The sequence below is a fragment of the Dermacentor albipictus genome, chromosome 3 (genome assembly GCF_038994185.2).
Source record: "Dermacentor albipictus isolate Rhodes 1998 colony chromosome 3, USDA_Dalb.pri_finalv2, whole genome shotgun sequence".
Lineage (NCBI taxonomy): Eukaryota > Metazoa > Arthropoda > Arachnida > Ixodida > Ixodidae > Dermacentor > Dermacentor albipictus.
This window is the reverse complement of record NC_091823.1, coordinates 1,496,263-1,517,720: the sequence shown is the minus strand read 5'-3', so window position 1 is coordinate 1,517,720 and position 21,458 is coordinate 1,496,263. Positions and strand designations below refer to the sequence as shown.

The 21,458-nt window shown below is 48.1% G+C and overlaps 1 protein-coding gene across 2 annotated transcripts in view; it reads right to left on the bottom strand.

Annotated features, from left to right (window-relative positions):
- larp (La related protein) overlaps positions 1 to 21,458 on the bottom strand; it is a 96,147-nt gene that overhangs the window by 17,825 nt on the left and 56,864 nt on the right. For both annotated transcript variants that reach the window (XR_010570108.2, XM_065453944.2), the window contains exon 10: positions 597 to 1,282. Coding sequence is in view for 1 of the 2 variants with exons in the window: in XM_065453944.2 (XP_065310016.1) it covers positions 597 to 1,282 (686 nt within the window). In the remaining variant the exon portion in view is untranslated. The remainder of the gene's footprint in view (positions 1 to 596; positions 1,283 to 21,458) is intronic.

Sequence of the window (21,458 nt, the reverse complement as noted above, 5' to 3'; positions counted from 1 at the left end):
AAACGAGAAGCGATCTCGAAAAAACCACGAGGTTATCCATAATACTCTGTCGTCGAAGCTGCCTGAGACTAAGCGAAAGCCGTTTACACAGTCATTTGCTACGAACGAAGTGCATTGTACAAAAGCAACGCCAAATTAAATTCGAAGCGGGCAGCCGGGACCGCCGCCATGTTTCCCGCAAACTCCTCAAACCATGAAAAAACGCTAACGCTAACTCGTTTGCGTTACGTACGCCCGCTATTTCGTTTAGCGTTCAGCACATGCGCAGTGACGACCCGCTATTTTTTAGCGTACGCAATGGTATAGCGTACGCTATACTAAAACTGTCTATTGTTGTAAGTGGGTTCGACTGTATTAAGGTTTAATTGTATCATCATCCCTACTTAGGAGCCAAGGAGGCAGTGGGAACATGGTGCATTTATTTGCTACTAAATCCCCGATTGTACAAAATCTGTCTGCTCAAGTTTTTGTGGCAATTTGCTAAATTGGGGTTTGGCTGCATAGAAGGAAACTTGAGATTGCTGAAGTGGCACTAAGTTTACAGAAAACCAGATACGTGTGTACTCTTGCAGGAACAACAAGCATAGCAAACTAACCTTTGAGGCAACGTGACCGGTACTTGTGGTAGACTAACTGGGTGAAGCCATTCTCCTTGAGCAGGGCGTGACTTGGGTGCTCAAAAGTGGGCAGAGAGTGTGGTGTGCTGCCATGCACCACATCGGCGACTGCTGCTTCCCCAATGGAGGCTGCTCGTGACCGGTGTTCCCGGACGTCCAGCACCCAGCCTACATGGTGCTCTGTTGGAGGGTTGCTGCTGTGCCGCGTCTTCTGCTTGCGCGGTGTGTCCGGCTTGCCCTCCTTCACCACAGGGTAAAAGCGGGGGGCCACCCGGGGGTCCTTGCGCGGTGTGCGGCCTGCCGCGCTGCGCGGTGTGCCCTCTGGTACGGGCGGAGGTGGTGGGGGTGGTGGTGCCTGCCCACCCGCTGCCCGCTGCTGTGGGCCTTGGCGTTGGGCAAACTCCTCCTCACTGACTACCTCGACTGTACGGTATATCTGCTGCTCCTGCCTATCCACCTGGTTCCACAGGTCATCCTCGTAAAAGTAGAGGCCATCGTTAATCACCTGTGCTAGCTCTTGGGTCATTTTCACACGGCTGGTCCAGTCACCTGTCCGATCGTAGCCTTCGTGCTTGCGTAGGCCAGATGGCGGTGGTGGCGTCTGGGTCACAATCAGGATTTTGTTCACCTCCGTGTCACTGAACTCATAGTCCGAGTCATCAGACCTGCATTGCAATGTGTGCACTTCAATGCTTGCCCAGAACACATCTCCACGAGAACACCACGCACTGCCACAGTGGCTAGAATGCCGACCAAAATACATGAGCATTGTGTGCTCTGTCCCCATGGGAATGCGGCCGGTAATTAGAACTGCGAGTTCTTGTTTGGCTTCATTACGAATTACAATGCACACTGTCAGAATAGACCAAGACAAGTGCTGTTAGCCTGGTCTCAAAGCTTGTTTAGCAGCAAAACACACCAAGGTATCAAGGCATTTAGGCCACTCAGGTTTACACATAAAGGTGAACTTCCATAAATCTCCTGCCTTTCCTAAAGGATTGTAAAAAACTTTCACTGCCTTTGATGACCAGGCTGGCAACATTTTCTTAATATTAAGAAAAAGCAAACTTGCCTTTCTCGTGTTACTGTGCAACCACTGTACCATGTTTCCTGTGTGCAAAAGCGCTACTTTATTGATAGTGGAGGCCGGTATTACAGCCTTTCACATAAACAGAATATGAGGCAGCCATTGAACCTTCCACTGCCCAATGCTGCGACTCCAGCTCCGCAAGTGTAGGCACAGAAAACTTTGTCATTAGACTGCAGGAGCAAGGCGCTAAGAAGCATGCACAATCTTCATGCATTTTCAGTGGTGCTTGTGGCCTTAATCAGACTGTGTAAAAAAATGGGTCGGCAACTACACTTTGCATCAAAAATACAATTTCAATGTAATGAAATTTCAATACAAAGAACAAAAGTGTCAATTTTACTAACTTCGTTATATTGAGGTTAGCTACTGGAGTGGTACCTTTTCTCATGCTCAGCATGCCACTGCCGTAAGTCTCCTGCTTACCATTATTGTGGTTCCTTTCCTTGCAGCCAAATTCTGTGACCTCATCAACCATTTAACTGAATTAGAATTCATCTTTACAGGCCTCTTTCCTGCCTCTGTTAGAAACCACTGCATTGCTGTCGCTGCAGACCATCTGACATGGCACAAGAAGTCACCGGCTTGTATGGCACACACAGTCACAGCTGTGTAAGCTGGTGGAGCAGCTCCACAGGAGCTCTATTTTCGGCACCATGCACTGCAGCGTCTTCGTGGTGAATTCTCTTCACTTCGTTTTCATGGGAACGATCTGAACTGCCTGCCTGGCGTCGATGGTGAGCTTGTGCTGCAGCTTGTCCTGCTCTCTGCACAGCAGCTTGCTGAGCCCATGTGGCCTGGTTGCCACCATGCACACAGTTCCACGATTTGCTTCTTCAGTAGCGGTTCTCACCTTGCGAGGAGGTGCCATAATGTGTACCAAAAAGTAAACACAGGTATCCAGACTACGTTGCGCACATGTCAAATCTATTGACCCGTGGCACGGTACGTTGCTGATGTTGTTAATTATGGTTTATTGGCCTCTCCTTCGAAACGGGGGGGTGCCATCATCATTATCATCAGCCTGGTTAAGCCCACTACAGGGCAAAGGCCTCTCCCATACTTCAACTACCCAGGTCATATACTAATTGTGGCCATGTTGTCCCTGCAAACTTCTTAACCTCAACTGCCCACCTAACTTTCTGCCGCCCCCTGCTATGCTTTCCTTCCCTTGGTATCCAGTCCGTAACCCTTAAAGGGACACTAAGGTGAAAAATGATTTCTTCTGCATCAGTAAATTACCGTTCTACAACACCAAAAACACCACTCTTACAACTAATTATATATAGCCGTACAGGCTGACTACATTGTGTTCTAAAGGAACGAAATATGAAACGTGGCAAGTTTCGGGAACCTTTACTCAGCCAACGCGGCCCAAAGGCGAAAACATACTTTGGAATCCCTCACGTCACACTGACGTAGCGGCGTCGGGGTTTCGGCAACAAATTCAAATACTGATACTCAGACCTTCATTTCCTCATCTAATAATCAAACTATTTTTTTGAAATGACTGCCTCCAGGGTTCTCAAAGAATGCTTCATTAGTCTAAACTGATTTATTGCTTTGCTTTAGTGTCCCTTTAATGACCATCGCTTATCTTCCCTCCTCATTACATGTCCTGCCCATGCCCATTTCTTTTTCTTGATTTCAACTAAGATGTCATTAACTCGCGTTTGTTCCCTCACCCAATCTGCTCTTTTCTTATCCTTTTCTCGCTTTTCTCTTGAGGGATAACAGCAACCTGCTGTTCACGATCTGAGAAACGCACCTGCCAAATGCACCCCAACCCATTCTTATTCTTCTGATTATGTCAGTCTCATGATCCGGATCTGCGGTCACTACCTGCCCTAAGTAGATGTACAGTAAAACCTCGTTAAACCGTACCCGCTTAAACAGTAGTTTCATTTTAAATGTAGTAAAGTCAAATCCCCGACTCAGCGGCCATTGAACATAATGTGGTTTGTATCCACATAAACCGTACCAGCTTATTCCGTACGCATTGGTTAAAACGTGGCATTTCAACTTTTCATCTCGCAAACTCGGCGGTGCGTCGTCTCCATCGAGTGGCCCGGCAAACAACAAGCCTCAGAGATCGGAACAACAGCCTCCAAGGGCCCTGTGCATTTGGGCATGAAGCCACATCAACATCAACATTATTTCGACGCCATGCTAGCGAGAACTCGTGTCATGCTGAAGCTCGGATAAAAAAGACACTGGGTGCTCAGCATAGAAGAAAAATTAGACATCGTCCATGCTATCGAATGTGACATGAAGAAGTCGGCACTGGCACGTGACAGGGATCTGCTGTTGACTACGGTGTGTGGCATTTTGAATGCGAAGAAGTTGCTCGGCAACGCTGCTACGACCGTGGAGAGACGTCGGCTACAAGATTCGACTTTTCGCCATCGTTGCCTCTGCTGTTACCGAAGTCTCGACTAGTGACAGTGATGAGGACGACTCGGAAAGCGACAGCACGGGCGATTCAGGCCCAACAGTGGCATAAGCTGCGCGTTGCATCAGCCTCATGAATGCGATCGTTGCGACGAGAACAGCACCTGGCAATGAAAAAGGTGCCCCAGAACTTCTGCAGCACTACTGCGCGCGTGCACGAAGAATACGTAATGCCAACGAGGAATCTGCCATGCCAGTGTTTGCCAAGAAGAGGGGGCTGGCTGAAAAGCTGGCATGCAGCTTCAGTAAGTTTGAGGCCGCTGTCGTCGTGCTAGGTTGCCGCGGCATCAAACGAAAATAACACTTTTGTTGTGCGAAGTGAATACTGCATGTGTTTTTTCGCCTTTCATCGCACTCTCTCTGAGTTCCGTTTTCAACAGGTAAGTGAGCGATCTCATGCTAATTCGGTTAAACAGTACGACCGTTTAGTACATGATTTTTCCGAGCTCCGGCCAACTATGGTTCAACGGGGTTTCACTGTATTAGCATGTGCCATGCATGACGTAATTATTGGTTTTGACTTTTTACAGTACTGTGGAGCAACATTACAGTGCAGGGCTGGTGAAATTTCACTCAGCTGAGATGTCAGACCAGCACTTGACGAAATTCCATTCGATTGTCAAGAAGTATTTTCTGTGTCCACTGATGTATGTGTGCCTGCTCACACGGCAATGTTCATCTCAGTGACCTCGTCGCGCATTTGTGCTGGTTTCTGCTATGGATTAACTGAACCAGAATGTGTCAACACTCTAAAGAAGAATGTACTTGTCCCCTGGTCACTTATCAAAGTCATAGAAGGTTATGCTCATGTGTAGTCGGTGAATGGTGTCCTCCGAGTCATTTACTTTGCATGCTAGACTGAAGGCAGCAAGCTTTGAAGATGGTGTTGTCAGCATTCGTGCGGTTGCTACTTCTATGGATGCAAGCTCTTCACTTAGTGACCATTCTTCAAAATTTAGGAACACGATTTATAAATCGCACCCTCTTCCCACCAACAAGCACTCCAAGAGCTCCCTGCCTGGTATGTGTCAGTGTTTGACTTTGCACAAAGGCGTCTACATTCACCACCAAACCCCTGCGTACAACACAGCATCATTACTGGAACAGCGTCGAAAATACAATGGAAGCCATACCGCGTTTTTCCTTCTGAGCACAAAGTGATCGCCAAACAAGTTAGAGAGAGGCTACAGAAAAGCATCATCCAGAAATTAAATAGTCCCTGGGCAGTTCTGGTTATACTAGTCGTGAAGAAATATGATTCGTGGTGATTCTGTGTGGACTACAGACACCTAAACACAGTGACGAAGAAGGATGTGTATCGTCTCCCACGTATAGATGACGCCATTGACTGTTTACATTCTGCCCCGTACTTCTCCTCTTGATCTGCACCAATGCACCCAAATGCACCCGCCAGAGAAGGAGAAGACTGCCTTCATAACACCAGATGGACCCTTCCATCTTGAATGATTGAATCTTGAATGATTCCCGGACACGATCCTGCATGGACTTTGATGGGAAATAAGCCTGTGTTACCTGGATGACTTCATTTATGGCAAGGCATCTCACGAGCACAACCAACGACTCGATTGTGCTCAACTGCATACGACGAGTAAGACTGATTTAAAATTTTAAAAAGTGCCACTTTGGCGAACGACAAACACTTATTTTGGGCTTTCTCGCCGACAAAAAACGGCATCATCACAGACCACCAGAGGCTTGCAGCTGTTCGTGACTTCACCCAGCCGAAGATGGCAAAAGACCTCCGCAACTACCTGGGACTAAGTTCGTACTTTTGCTGTAATAATAAAGACACTTAGCACGCCTAGCTCATCTGCTCAAGTCACTCCTTCACGAGGACACGCCATTTACATGGACCTGAGCAGCCGCGGCACCATGGCTGGCCAGCTTAAATAAATCGTGGCTATGGCGGCTACCTCTTCGTGCCATCTCCCACAGCTTCCACTGAGCTTCTAACCGGTGCTAGTGATCTGGGCATTGGAGCAGTACTTGTACAGATACATGGGGAACGCCAGCAAGTTGCCGCCAACACAAGCCGTACTCTTACCAAGGCTGAGCGGAATTATACAGTAACCGAACTGAAATGCCTCGTAGTATTCTTTGCACCCAAAAGTTTCGACCATACTTTTATGGCCGCCACTTCCCGATAGTGACAGACCGCCATTCTCTTTGCTAGTTGGTTGGACTATGCAATCCATCTAGCCAATCAGCTCATTGGTATTCCGACTTTAAGAATATGACTTTTCTATCACCTACAAGAGTGGCCCCTGTCGGACCGATGCCGACCGTTTATCTCACCTTCCGTCAGCACGCATACGAGATACAGACGATGACTTACTCTTAAACCTAGATGTAACGAACCTCTATGAAACGAGTTCCTGGATTTAACAATTTTTTTTGTTCCCCAGCGCCACCCCCATAGAAGCCCATTTGTTTCTGACCTCCACGTAGCAAAGGCATTGTGGCAATTGACCTTGCTGTAACGAATTTTCAATGCTTATCATTTATAATTGTGACTAGTAGCTCTACCGAAAATTCCGGTAAATAATGCGTAACTTTTGGAATTCAAAAGTAAGGCAAGCAGCCGACCACGAGAGGGCCGCATGCGATCCAGAGAGCAAGCGATCCAGTGGGCCGCAATGACGATGATGAAAGCCGCTAGCTCCCCTAGTGCCGCTCTGTGACAAGCTGATCAGCCTCTGCATTTTTCACTTATGCGTCATGAAGCCAGGTGTCACTACCATGCCTGCCTGTCTTAGTTTTCTTTTTTGGCTTATGCATGCTGGCATGGCACGGTGCCAGGTGTGTGAATGTGAGAGCTGACGTGACGCAAGTGTTTACTTCAGCAGTATATTGCACATTTCTCACACTGTTTGTTCACTTCCTGTTTGTTCACTTCAAAAACAAGTTCGGTGAGCAAGCACAAAGTTATGTCTTTCGAGGACAAGCTTTCAGCTGTGAATGCAGTTGATGAGGGTGAGAAAAAGGATGTCGCTGCGCGGTTCAACTTCCCAGCCAGCGCCCTGTTGACTATCTTGAATGCAAAAGAAAGCATTCACAGTGCAGTGGACTCAGGCACAGGTTTGAAGAAAAAAACGATGGCGTTGTTGACTTATGCCGATGTGGACAAAGCCGTGTTAACGTGGTTTTTGGACATACGAGCCCGAAACGAGTCCATAAGTGGCGTGGTCTAGCAGCAGAAAGCAAAGGATTTTGGGGGCATCCTGGGCCATGAGGACTTCAAACCTAGCAAAGGCTGACTGCAAGTATTTAAGAGCCAAAAGGCAGTTGTCAGGAAAATCATTAGCGGCAAGTCCGCCACTGCTGACAGTGATACTTCTGCATCGTGGGTTGCCAAAAAGCTGCCTGGCGTTTTCAGCTGCTACGAGGCTGCCAACGTCTACAACGCTGATGAGATGGCTGTTTTATCAGGTGTTGCCAAATCGCACACTGGAGAAGACTGCCGTGGTGGCAAGCAAAGCAAACTTCGCGTGACAGTTTTGCTTTATGCCAACAGCGATGGCAGTGACAAACGAATACCATTAGTTATCGGGAAAAGTGTCCAGCCCAGATGCTTCAAGGGAACGAAGCGAATGTCAGTTAAATATGCGGCCAATTCTAAACCATGGATATCGCGCGGGCAATTTTTTCCGACTGGTTAAAAGAAATCAGCGAAGACAAAAAGCTACAAAGCAGCCAAATCTGCTTGCTGCTAGACAATTGCTTAGTGCACCACATCGATGGCCTTCGGCTGTCAAACATTGAGTTGATATATAGACATGTGATCTTTGCCAAGTGACCACTTTTCATCATCATCACCATCATCATCTGGCTGGCTACGCCCACTGCAGGGCAAAGGTCTCTCCCATACTTTTCCAACTACCCCGGTCATGTGCTAATTGTGGCCATGTTGTCCTGTTAGGTGGTGAAAAGTGGTCGACCACTTTTCACCACCTAAAAAATGTTATCACACAGCACATGGCGCGCCTGCATGTATCGGAAGTTTCTCGAATGTCACCACTGGTTCTATCTGCTGTCTGTTGACACCGAACCTTGTGTTATCTGATTTCATGTATGCACAATGCGAATGGTATAGAAGTTTCTGGAAGACATGCGGGCACCAGCAATTACTCTGGAACCTTTGATGACTGATGTACAAAAGCCAACGCGCTTGACCCACAGATAAGATTTTCGCCGATCGCTGGTTGTGTTTGCCGCTGTCGCCATTCCTTGAGTGTAGCCTGTTTTTGAGGGCACAAATTCGGCCAATAAAACGCTAGTTTTATCATTCCCAGTTTTGCTGCTTTCTTCACCTTCACTACTACGCGACATCTGGTAGAAGTACTAGCCCGTTCATGTGCCGAATGCCCCCGTAAAGCCGCGATCTAAGCCCAAAGCCAGAGGACAGCACTAATGTTACCCAAGACCATCGAGCTAGCCACAGACTGCAAAGATTGCACCCAGAGCACGGTGCGTGACACCACCAGGAAGACCATGGACAACTCAACAACCACAATGGCAGCCCCTGCGTCACCCATTGTGCTTCAACAACCCAGAGAGCCCCCTACCTTCCGTGGAGCTACGTCAGAGAATCCGGAAACCTGGCTCGATACCTTCGAAAGGATCTCGACCTTCAACTGGACCTCTGAGGATAAGGTATGCCATGTGTACTTTTCCTTGGAAGATGCCGCAAGGACTAGGTTCGAGAACCAGGAGTTCACCCTTACAACGTTGGACCTGTCCCGCAGTAACTTCCTGAGGACCTTGAGGAGCGTTGTCCGAAAAGAATGCCCAATGAGACTATCGCTATCTTCAAGGAGGAGATGAGCCGTCTATTCCGCCACGCCAACACGGAAATGTCCGAGAAGGAAGTCCGCCTACTCAGGCGTGTTGTGAAGGAAGAACCTTACGCCGGAATGGTACGAAAACCACCGAAGACCGTCGATGAGTTTCTTCGCGAGGTCACCAGCATCGAGAAGACACTGTAAATTCAGCACCAGCAATTCAACCGCCGCACGAACTCAACAAGCTACGCCGGAGTTCAGTCACTGGCCACCGATAACCTGCGCAAGACTATCAGGGCAGTCGTGCGGGAGAAACTTCAGAATCTGTTCCCTTCATCACAGCCTCAAGTGGCTTCGATTGCCGACGTCATACGCGAGGAGCTCCAACAATCATTTGAAGTTCCTCAATCGCCATAGCCTCAGCCGGAAGCAATGACGAACGACGACGCAGCTCGCCGTCACGTTCCCCCTTCGCGTCTTCACCAGGGTTCGGTAACGCTCCAGTTCTGTCGTCCATCACCGCGGCCACCTACATGCCAACCCATCTCCTCGCCCCGCGCAGCATTCCAAGGAAGAATGACGTTTGGCGCGCCCCCTACCACTGTCCGCTTTGCTATCATTGCGGAGAAGCCAGCCACATCCACCGCCGATGTCGTTACTATGAGATGAGGCTGCGAGGGTTCGCTGTCAGTGCACTGCACCCGCAGGAAGGTGAACGCCCACGTGATATCGCAGACTACCTCGCTACCACTCAGTGGAGCCCTCGACAAATGTCCCGTTCGTCGTCACCAGGCTACTACCTGTCGCCGCAACGCCAACTATACACTGGCCCCGCCCGGGGCCAGTCTGCGAACCCGTATCTGAAAAACTAGAAGCAGCGACTGATGGAGGTGCGGTTGCTGTTCGTCGAACTGACAAAGCTCCTCCTCCGCCGCTGAAAGCACCGACGATATATCAACAAGACGCCGCCATCCCAACGAAGCCTAGAAGCAAAGAATATGCCAGCAAAAGAAGACCTGACGATGCGATGTTCCAGCCACATGTCAACACGACCCAGCCGTGATCCGACACCGAGACCTAACTGCAACGTAAGACAAAGAACGACTGACCTCGACGTAATTCTCGATGGCCATGCAGTCAATGCCTTAGTGACCACAGGAGCCGACTACTCCGTGATGAATGGACCCCTTGCCACCCAGTTGAAGAAAGTTAAGACTGCATGGTAAGGCACTCAAATCCGGACAGCTGAAAGACACCTAATAACTCCGACTGGAATCTGCACGGCAAGAATTGCAGTTCATGGCTGGACCTACCCTGCCAGCTTCGTTGTCCTCCAGCAATGTTCACAAGATGTCATTCTCGGCATGGAATTCCTGAACCAACACCTGAAGTCGAAGTCGAAACACCTGAACCAACACCTGAAGTTTGACCTGAAGCCGAAGTTGATAATGCTGTCGGAAGATCAAGCAATACCACCCGAGAGTTGTCGTAGTCACCACGCCTTGAGTGTACTCGAAGATCAAGTCAGCATTCTGCCTCGCTCCAGTATTGTTATTTCCGTCAGCACCGAAACACCCGCAGATGTAGAAGGAGTCATCGAGGGCGTCCAACGACTACTGCTCAACCGTGAAATTTGCATCATAAGAGGGATCACTCGACTTCACGGAGGGGAAGCGAAAGAGATGCTGACAAACTTCAGCCAGAAGTTAAAGCACATGAACAAGGGCACGACGATCGCGTACATAGAGGAAATTGTGGAAACCAGCAATGCGTTTGTCCTCTCGGATTCCCCTGCATCTACCCCAACAACTGTAGTTCCTGAACCAGACTTCCGACATAAAGCAGCGACAGCTCAGAAGTCTGCTTCGACGATACCAAGGCTGCTTGTAGACGTCATCAAGGATTTGAGAAACACTAGTTGCAAAGCATCGAATAACCGAAGAGTGCACTCGACCACTCCGCTAAAGCCCTTATCGAGTGTCGAAGCGAGAACGTGAAGCTATTAGGCAACAAGTTGATGAAATGCTGCACAACGACATCACCCAGCTGTCGAATAGCCTGTGGGCATCTCCGGTAGTCCTGAAGAGAAGAGCGGAACCTTACATTTCTGCTTCCATTGTCGTCAACTGAACCAAGATACTCCCAAGAACCAAGATATGTATACTCCCTACCATGGACAGACGACGCAGTTGATCGGCTCTGCAACGCTAAATACTTTTCGTTGATGGATCTCAAGTGTGGCTACTGGCAAATAGAAGTCAACATATTGCATAAAGACCCTCTTTATCACGCCAGAAGGCCTCTACGAGTTGAAGGTCATGCCGTTCTGACTGTTCTCGGCGCCTGCAACGTTCCAGCGCGTCATGGAAACGGTGTTAGCAAAATTGAAGTGGCAGACCTGTCCAATTTTCTTGGATGACGTCGTCTTCACCGGAAATTTCGACGATCACCTTCGGCGGCTTGCGACAGTACTAGAGGCCACCAAGTCATCGGGCTCACTCTGAAGCCAGAAAAGTGCTGCTTCGCTTATGATGAGCTTCTGTTCCTGGGCCACGTCATCAGCAAATCTGGAGTCCACCCCGACCCACAGAAAACAGCCGCCATCGCATAGTTCCAGCAGCCCATCGACAAAAAGGCAGTGCGTAGATTCCCTGGCATGTGTGCCTACTACAGGCGCTTTGTCAAATACTTTTCATGCATCGCTAAGCCATTGACACATCTAACTAAATGTGATGTTGAGTTCCAAGTGGGAAGCGCCGCAGGCTGACGCATTTTAAGAACCCAAACGACGCATGCAGTCGCCACCGATACTTGCGCACTTCAACGAGTAGTATGCCGATACAGAAATCCATACTGACGCCAGAAGCCTAGGTCTCGGTGCCGCTCTAGTCCAGAGGAAAAATGGACTTGAAGAGGTCATAGCTTACGCTAGCCAGTCGCTGTCAGAAGCGGAAGGCAATTATTCTACAACTGAAAAGGAATGCCTCACCATCGTTTGGGCTACAGCAAAATTTTGCCCTTACCTATATGGCAGGCCACCTAAAGTCGTCAGCGACCACCACGCGTTGTGTTGGCTAGCGAATTTAAAGGACCCTTCAGGACGGCTGGCGCGGTGGAGCCTGAGACTGCAAGAATGTGATATCACTGCAACCTACAAGTTCGAACGAAAACACTGATGCCGATTGCCTATCACGCACCTCCATTGACGCACCACCGCAAGATGACGACGACGACGACGACTCAGCAACGAGCAGACCCGGAGCTAAAAGGACTCGTTGAGTATTTGGAAGGGCACACCGACGTTGTCCTTAGGGCATTTAAGCGAGGATTGTCTTTGTTCTCACTTGAAAACAACCTACTCATAAAGAACTTCTTAACAGTTTGCGCAAACTACCTTCTTCTTGTTCCCTCAGCGCTGCGTCCATAAGTACTGCACGCCTTATATGACGATCCAACTGTTGGGCAGCTCGGATTGTCCTGGACGCTATCGAGCATACAGGAAATACTACTGGCTGCACCTGAACGCCGACGTCGTCCGTTACATTAAGACATGACGAGACTGTCAGTGATGCAAGACACTACCGGCAAGGCTATCGGGTTTACTACAGCTGATCGAGCTTTCTTGCCGACCATTTCAGCAGACCGGGATCGACTTGTTGGGACCCTTTGCGGAATAAGTGGATCCTCGTGGCGACAGACTATCTCATCCGCTTTGCTGAAACAAAAGCTCCGCTGAAAAGTAGCGCAGCTGAAGTGGCGAAATTCTTCGTCGAGAACATCCTGCTGCGACATGGCGTGCCAGAAGTCCTCATCACCATGAGAGGTATAGCCTTTACAGCGGAGCTCACTCAAGCCATTCTGCAGTACAGTCAGTCAAGGCACAGGAGGACAACTGCCTACTGCCCACAGACGAATGGTCTTACGGAGCGCTTGAATAAGACCCTCGCCGACACGCTAGCAATGTATGTCGACGTCGAACACAAGAGCTGGGATGCCGTCTTGCCGTATGTAACTTTCGCTCACAACACAGATCACGCCGTTCAAGCTGGTTTACGGAAGGAACCCGACGATGACTCTCGACACCGTGCTGCCGCACCTCAGCGACGAAGAGAATCTTAATGTCGCCACCTATCTCCAGCACGCCGAAAAAGCCTGACAGCTCTCCCGCCTACAGATCAAGAAACAGCAGAGTACCGACAGCAGACCCTACAACCTCAGATGACGCTACCTCGAGTACAAGCCCGGCGACCGTGTTTGAGTTTGGACCCCGATATGACGACGAGGACTCGGTGAGAAACTATTGCGACACTATTTCGGACCCTACAAGATCCGGCGTATTGGCATACTGGACTATGAGGTCGTGCCAGATGGCATTTCGCATTCACAGCGGCGCTGCGCACGATCTGAAGTGGTCAACATGGTGCGTCTTAAGCCCTTTTACGCACGCTGACGAACTTCCTTATTTTGTTTTTTCGTTGCTAAGGGTGTTTTTTTTGTTAATACTTTTGTTTGTTTGCAGCATCAGATCGATGCTATTTAGGAGGGGGGTATTTACACATGTACTTGTTTATCATTATCGAGTGACCATGTTTCACCGCCTAACAAATGTTATCGCACAGCGCAGGATGCGCCTGCATGTATTGGAAATTTCTTGAATGTTACCGATGGTTCTATCCCCTGTCTGTTGTCACCAAACCTTGCGTAATCCGATTTCATGTATGCGCGACGCGAATGATGTAGAACTTTCTGGAAAACATGTGGGCACCAACGATTAGTCTTGAAGCTTCGATGACTGATGTATAAAAGCCGGCGCGCTTGACCTGCAGATCAAATTTTCACCAATCGCCGACTCTGTGCGCCGTTGTCGCTGTTCTTTGAGTGTAGCCTGTTTTTAAGGGCACAAGTTCGGCCAAGAAAACACTAGTTTCGTCATTACCAGCTTTGCTGCTTTCTTTCAGTCACTACTACGCGACAATATTTTCGTAGTGATTGCACATTTTCGTTATCTTTCAGTCACTACTACGCGACATTATTTTCGTAGTGATTGCACATTTTCGTTAAAGTCATTGGACAAAGGAATCATCCACAGCTTCACATGCTGCAACCGCCATTGAGTGATAAATAAGATCCTTTTGGACATTCGTTTTGAACAGCAGACAAGGATAAACATGTATTAAGTGACTGAGATGCATGCTAAGTTGTGGCAGGAAGTTGGAACCCAGACGGTTTCAAGTTGCTTTGCCAAGGCCCAAATAAAGTTCGTTCAAGCTGGAATATGCGACGACGAAGACGATCCTGAAAACCACACCTGACGTTACTGAAGCGTGGGATGTGCTACGTGCGAATGGTAGAGCGCCAGACAAAGTCGAACTTTGCATATTTTTGTATGCTGACAATGCCGCTGTATGTACTCAAGGAATGTCAGATGCAGCGCTTGCTGAAATCATGCAAGATCACGGTGATGAACAAGGTGGATCAGAGGCAGATACGCTGCTTGCAGTGCCTGCCGCGAGAGAGGTGATGGACGCCGCTTGTGGTCATCAATCATGCAGAAGGAACAAGCTAAAACCAGTTCTTTCTCCTGAATAAATATTTGAGAGGTGAGCTCACCTGAAGTGAAATCCGCCTCAGTATGGTATTGTTCTTGCATTATACTTCCCAGTTTTCACATGAAACTGCATGTAATGAAAACCTGCATCTAACAAAATATAGCGGACTTTCTTCAGTTTCGTTGCATACAGGTTTAACTGTATATGAATACCTCCTTGCCGTCTCCACAGAGTTCCCTGATGCCACCTTCATCATCATGATGCCACCTAATGGATGGGCAACAACATGGCCCATCCATTAAAACTATTTTTGACGTCGCTTCGTCACCAGCACACGGCTCACCTTTTATTATTTTTGACCATTTACTGCATAAGAAGAAGTATTCTGCTGAAGGTACTCCACTTCTGCGTGTAGTTCCCTAGACATTGAGACCTATGATCCTTCATGCCATGCACGATGACATCCCATCAGGCCCCCTTCGCTTTGCTCGGACGCTCCACCGACTGCGCCAGTGTTTCTATTGGCCCAAGCTCTGAAAGACGCCGAAGCAGTACGTTTCCGGCTGGGCCATTTGTCAATTCCCTAAACAGTTAACACCGCCTCCTACACATGGCCTGCAGCCAGTTAATCTGCCGACCTTGGCATTTGAGAAAGATAGTGTCGACTTGCTGGGTCGTTTTGTTAAGTCTACTACCGGACGTCGCCGGATTATTGTATATGTGGACTATTTGACCCGGTATACTGACACGGCAGCGCTCGCTTCGGCTACAGCAGCTGCCGTTTTATATTTCCTGCTGTACTCCGTGATTCTGTCACGGTGCTCCATGCATCGTGATTAGTGATCACGGACGGCAGTTTACTGCGGATGTTGTTCAGAGAAAGGAAAGCGAAGAACGGAATGCAAACACTTAGTGCTTAAAGGGGATTTTGGACAACACCTCGGGCTTGCTGAAAAAACATAGTCCGTGGATAGCATATGCTGCTGTGAACATGTCAGCCAAATTTTCGCTGTCATACACGGTGCATGGAGCTCGCAAGCAGAGCGCAAAATCACCTTTCTTTCAAACGCACTCCTTTCAGCAGAAGCCTGCTCCTCTTCTGGACACTTTATTTCATAATAAAGTGGATTCCCATATGCGGCTGTTATTGGCCAATAGATGACGTTGATCAAGAAGGGTGTTTGGATCAGTGTACTTCTTACTGTTACTGTGTTTATTTATTGACGAAGTTTGATAAACAGGCTGAAGTAAGCAAAAATGTGCTTTTGAATTTTAATAATAATTACGTACTTCTGGGAGGTGACTTTCGTTTGCTTACACTCCGCCGCAGCTGCCCACGTAGGAATTCAGCTTTGCCCACCCTGCTTATCGGTGTCGTAGCTGGCAGGTCTCGCTAATTTCGACTGTACTCCGTTCCATGCATAGCAGTCAACGCTGTGGAAGCTACGCAAGAAGTTCGGTGTAGAAGAGTTATCACTCCGTGTGTTCTGTCCATGCTTTGCTGCACGCCAACAGCATTCACTCACGCGAGCGTGCACGTGAGGCTCCACGAGACAGGTTGCAAATAAAAAACCCAAAAAGAACAACAAAAATAAGAATGATCTAAAACAAGGGATTAGCAGCCATATATCACAGTGTGTTTGTTTCTAAGGAAGAAAACTTGTTTCATTCAATAGTGAGCTTATATAAACAACAATTGTGCAGAGGTGCGGTAAAAAAAACACGTGCGACCAAAAAGCCACTGCAAGAAGTCTCTAGCCTCCACAGCGTTGACTGCTATGCATGGAACAGAGTATAGTTTTGAATGCTCAACTAGCCTGAAATCATGCAAAACTTAAGGTTAGACCACACTCATGCTTGCCAGTGGCCATTCACACCTGGCCGCTCCTGGTTATATGCCTTGGCAGACTTCAAAAACGTGTAAGTTGGACGCGGCTACTATCCGTCGGTCAAACTGGTGAAGGACAAAGCCGGTCCGCACCATGTAGCATGGTCAGACTATAGCATATGAGCGCGAGCATGCACTCAAGCCCTGTTATGCACAAAGCAAACACTACGCATACGCACTACAGTTGCATGTAGCTGTGGTCTTCTACGTAGCGTAGATACCATGGCCGCCGTGGGGTGCCGTGACAAGTCTACTGGATAAGCACACTGCGGCTTGCTGAGGTCAACCGCATTTGCCTTACGTTTGGCGTGTTGTAGGGCGCCAAAATCGAAAGTAGTGCCGTTTATGTTAACATCCAAAATCAAATTTAAACTGCATGCCACAGTGACATGTAGAAGGCGGACCACTATGGGCTCCGCATTAACCTTCGCAGTTCAAGGCATTGAAGAAGGAGCGGAAGCACCACAAAGGCTGTGTTTGATTGCGATTAACTCCGCTTCTGCTGAACGCATTGAAGTACTTTTCGTGGCAAAGTATTTCTGAAATATGCTATTTTAACCTCAAATGCACTTCTCCTCTTCGATAAAAAAATGGTTCAGGGCCCCTTAAGAGGTCTTTAGTGGTGATAACTTAGCTTTCGCATTCAACTGACATAGGGATACCTAAGTGACTCAATTTTTTAGCTTTCTTGTAATGTTCACAATGCCTCAGTACTTTTTAGAAACCCCCTGCTAACTGATTATTGGGGGGCGAGCTCCACACTGGTAAAGCTGGTGCTGTCGTCAGCCTGACGTGATATGACTGATCACGTGGACACAGAGGCCGCATTGTTTAAAGTCCCACGTCCGCTGCAGTTCTGGTTAAGTGGGAAGGTTTTCCACTTTTGGTGCCTGCTTGACAACACTTGAAAGCATTATAATAGGTAGTGACTGCCTTTGAAGGCATCCAACATGGTAGGCTACTGCTCAGTGCTGCAGTGCCAGATGTACGCAACGGAGCCAGAGGTTAGCCTTATTTGCATGTATACCCACAGGACAAGGAGCTGTACTTAAGCTTTGATCAGGAAACAACTTAGAACCACTCAGGTGTGCAGCAAGCACTTCCGCAAGGAAGACCTCTGCTGTGGCGTCGGACCTGCGACATTTGGCGAGTAAAGAAAGGTGCACACCGAGGCGCTCGCCTGTGTATGCTGCCCGGCTAATGTCATGAAGCTTTGGTCTATAAACTTGTTGATACTAGATACTGGCAAGTTCCCTGGAATGGAAAGGGAATAGTAAGAAGCGCATTAAAAGAGGCATGGCATATGCTCATGCTTGTGTAGCACCAAGCAATGATATGTACTGGATTAAGGGGGGCCACAGCCTTTGAAAACTGAAAAATCACGAAAAAGTCGATTTTTGAAAAACCACATATACGGGCAGTATGTCTTATAAACTAGCATTTCTGTAAATATCAACGTCTAATTTATCGCGAAACTATTTCAAATAAAGTTTATAACGAGCCATGGCAGCCCTCGAGCGGCGAGCAAGCGCTCAAAATACCACTACTTGGCGCGAACGCCATTTCTCCAACGCTCCCCCAAGCGCCGCCATTTTGGTGTTATTTTTTTTGTGCATTCTTGTGCTTTCTTTTTCCTGCCACCTGCGGCGGCGGCAGCGCGGGAGAGGCGTAAGTCGCTCATGGTTGGTGGGCTCGTGAGAGATTTCAAGTATCCCGCAGCTGGGATGCGAAGCTGAGATTGGGTGAAGCGCGCACCTCAAGGACGCGAGGGAGCCCGTGACTCCCATTGGCTGCTGCATGCGATGATGTAGTGGTCTCCTGCATAATGCGTCCGGCCGTCGTCAGCTTCGGGTCCTCCATCGCCGGTGCCCTTTGTGTGTTTCGCTTGCCGTCGTCTATCTTTGCAGCCGTTCGCATATTCTCCAAGTTTCTACCGTCTTTACGAGATGATTTTCAACCGTCTTTACGAGATCGTTATTGCGTTTAGCCTGCCGATTGTTGCGTGGTCAGCCACGATGCACCCAAAGAAACTCGAGACACTACACGCGTTCGGTGCAAGGAAGCGTTCTATGAAGCTCATCCGCATGGCGAAGCTCGCCGCTCGCCTGCGCGCCGACGAAGATCGCACCGATGGTTCCCGTGGGGCAGCTTCTGCTTCATCTACGCAAGAGCGTGGTTGCGTCGATGCTTACAGCAATGTGACTCTTGCTCCACCGGCGCAAGAATTTGTTGTGACGAGTGCCCCTGGTGTCTCGTGCTCATTGACAGTGACTTCCACATCCTCTCTTTCATCTGCCTCGGACAGTGTGATCGCGTCATCCACTGTGCACTTGAAAACGTTTCCCGACGTGTAAGGAGAAAGAGGCAACGGATAAAAAATGCGCTGCTGTGCAACGAGGACTTGGCACTATGTCAGCGATGGAGTGAAAATTTCAAGCAATGGAGCGCGATCCTGAAGCTGCCACCGCATATAAGAGCCATTGTGGCAACAAAACAGATAGGGAAAGGACAAACAGCCCTCAATTACTTTTGGGCAGCGATGAATGTGTCCCATTGTGGCCTGCATCATAAGACTTTTCAGAAGCACTTGAAGAAATTCAGGGAACCACAGACACAATGCATAAACAAGTACTATGCAGAATCTGCTTCTGCTGTGAAAACCACCTGGAAATGGATCCATATTTCAGCAGGGATAACACAGTAAACTTTGATAGAACATGGCACAAACGTGGCCACACGTCCCATATTGGAGTTGGTGCAATAATTGAATATCATACGGGCCTCATCTTGGACACCATTGTTTTATCAAACCAGTGCCTTGGTTGCCAAGTAGGACCAAAGCCTGGAGACCCAGGCTACGCAAGCTGGCAGGAGGATCATGTGTGCCAGAGAAACACTGACTCTAAGTCTGGGAGGAGAGAGGTTTAGGCAGTTGTCATCCTTTCCTCACGTTCGGTGCCAAAGCACAACCTCCGTTACACAACGCTCGTGTCTGACGGAGAGAGTGCCAACTTCTCTGCCCTTGTGAAAAAAAATGTTTATGGACTGGTCCCCATTTTGAAAGAGGAATGCGTGAACTACATCCAGAAGAGGATGGGGACAGCACTGCGCAACCTCGTGCAGAAAAGTACCAAGGCTTTAGGAGGGAAGGGCAGGCTCACAAAGGCCCTCAACGACAAGTTGACCGACTATTAAGGCTGGGCCCTACGTAACAATTCCAACGATGTGGCTGCAATGCAGCGTGCAGTGATGGCATCGTACGACCACGTGACATCGAAGGACCAGGATCCTCACCACGACTTGTGCCCTGAGGGTGCAGACTCGTGGTGTTGCCATAACGCCAGCAAGAGTGATGGTGTGCCACCTCCGAAGCATCGATACAATCTTCAAGGCTATGTTGCAGAAGCACTGCTACCTGTTTATGAGCACCTCTCACGAGCTTCTCTTCTGCAACACTGCCTGGGAGCACGACGCAGAAGGCATCAGAATCATTTCACTCCGTGCTGTGGTCCCTGATGCCCAAGCAGCAGCATGTGTCACTGATTGCTGTGGAGACAGCACTGCATGAGGCAATTTTAAGATATAATGCTGGCTGCCATAGGGCCACCCAAGAGCTATGTTTATCAGTGGGTCTAACACCTGGCCATTCAACGGGCAACCGCAAAAAATTCTCTGTGCTTGGAAAAGGCCAAGAAGCGATCGCAAGAGAAGGTGGAAAGGCAGCAAAAGAAGAGAGTGCCAAAGGACATCTCCAGTTACGCTGCAGGGTCATTTTAGACCAATATATGTGCTCAAAACTTTCAAAGCTCATTTTCTCAAAATGACTTTCTTGGCTGGTGTGGCTGCTTGTTCAACCATATCTCTGTAACCGCTCATCAGATTTCTAGAGTTTTGTTTTTGTTGTGTATCTGAATAAATTTCTGAGGGCAAGACAAGCCCATTTTTTATATATTGTGTCTGTGATTTGTGATACCGTATTTACTCGCATAATGATCACACTCTTTTATCAGAAAAATTGATGCAAAATCAGGGGTGCGATCATTACACGAGTTAAATTTCCCGCGTAAAGAAAAAAATAATTTTTTTCGTACCGCGTTTGCTGCGGGACACCAAAACAAAAATGGCGGCCGGCGGAGCAAGCCGAACGCTACATGTACTTTTTTTTCTTCTCGTGAGTACATTACATGCATTAAAATAGTTTCTTCTGTATCAGTAATGAATAATATCATTAATATCGGCACGTTTGCGGCGATAACGTAGTCATGTTCACTTTGAGGAGACAGAAACGGATGGGCGCACTTAGCTGCCAGCGACATAGAAACACATGGCTGGCATGCTGCGGAAACTGCGGCATCTGTCTTCACTACTATCCTAATACGGCACGTTTCCGCTAAGGGTGGGTGAATATCTTAGCTGTGTTACAATCGTCGGCGTATGAATAGGGTACACTTTTAACACATAAGTGTAAACGTGGCTACTATCGTTTCCGCTCACAATTTGTTGCGTGCCCACAAGTGCATATGAGAAGAATCGAAAGGCGCCTTTTTTGTTTTTGTTGACCACAACCATTATAAAGCCTACACATAATAAAGGCAAGTTTAGTTCCAGTTTTTTTTTAATCGTGGAAGCGCGGACAGTGATGAAAGTAATGAAATGAGGCATCTACTTAAGAATGTTTGGTGCGTGCAAACCGCTTGGTTTGTCTTGAGTCGTTCACGCAACATTCGACAGATGGTAAGCGCAATCATTATTAGCTAGACTTGGCACATGACATATCCCTGCGGCAAGTTCGGGGTGCGATCATTACACGGGAAATTTTTTTAAAAATTGAATTTTGACAACAAAATTCAGGGGTACGATCATTAAACGAGTGCGATCATTATGCGAGTAAATACGGTATATAATCAAAATTTGATTGATAAAATAACACAAAATTCGGTGGTCTGCTAAAATTTTTCAGCAAGGAAATTTTAAAAAAAGGGGGCTCTGTCTTGCCCTGAGGTATCCATCTGGGAATCATCATAGTGAATTTCACAGTTGCAGCACCTTTTGAAAATTCTCCAG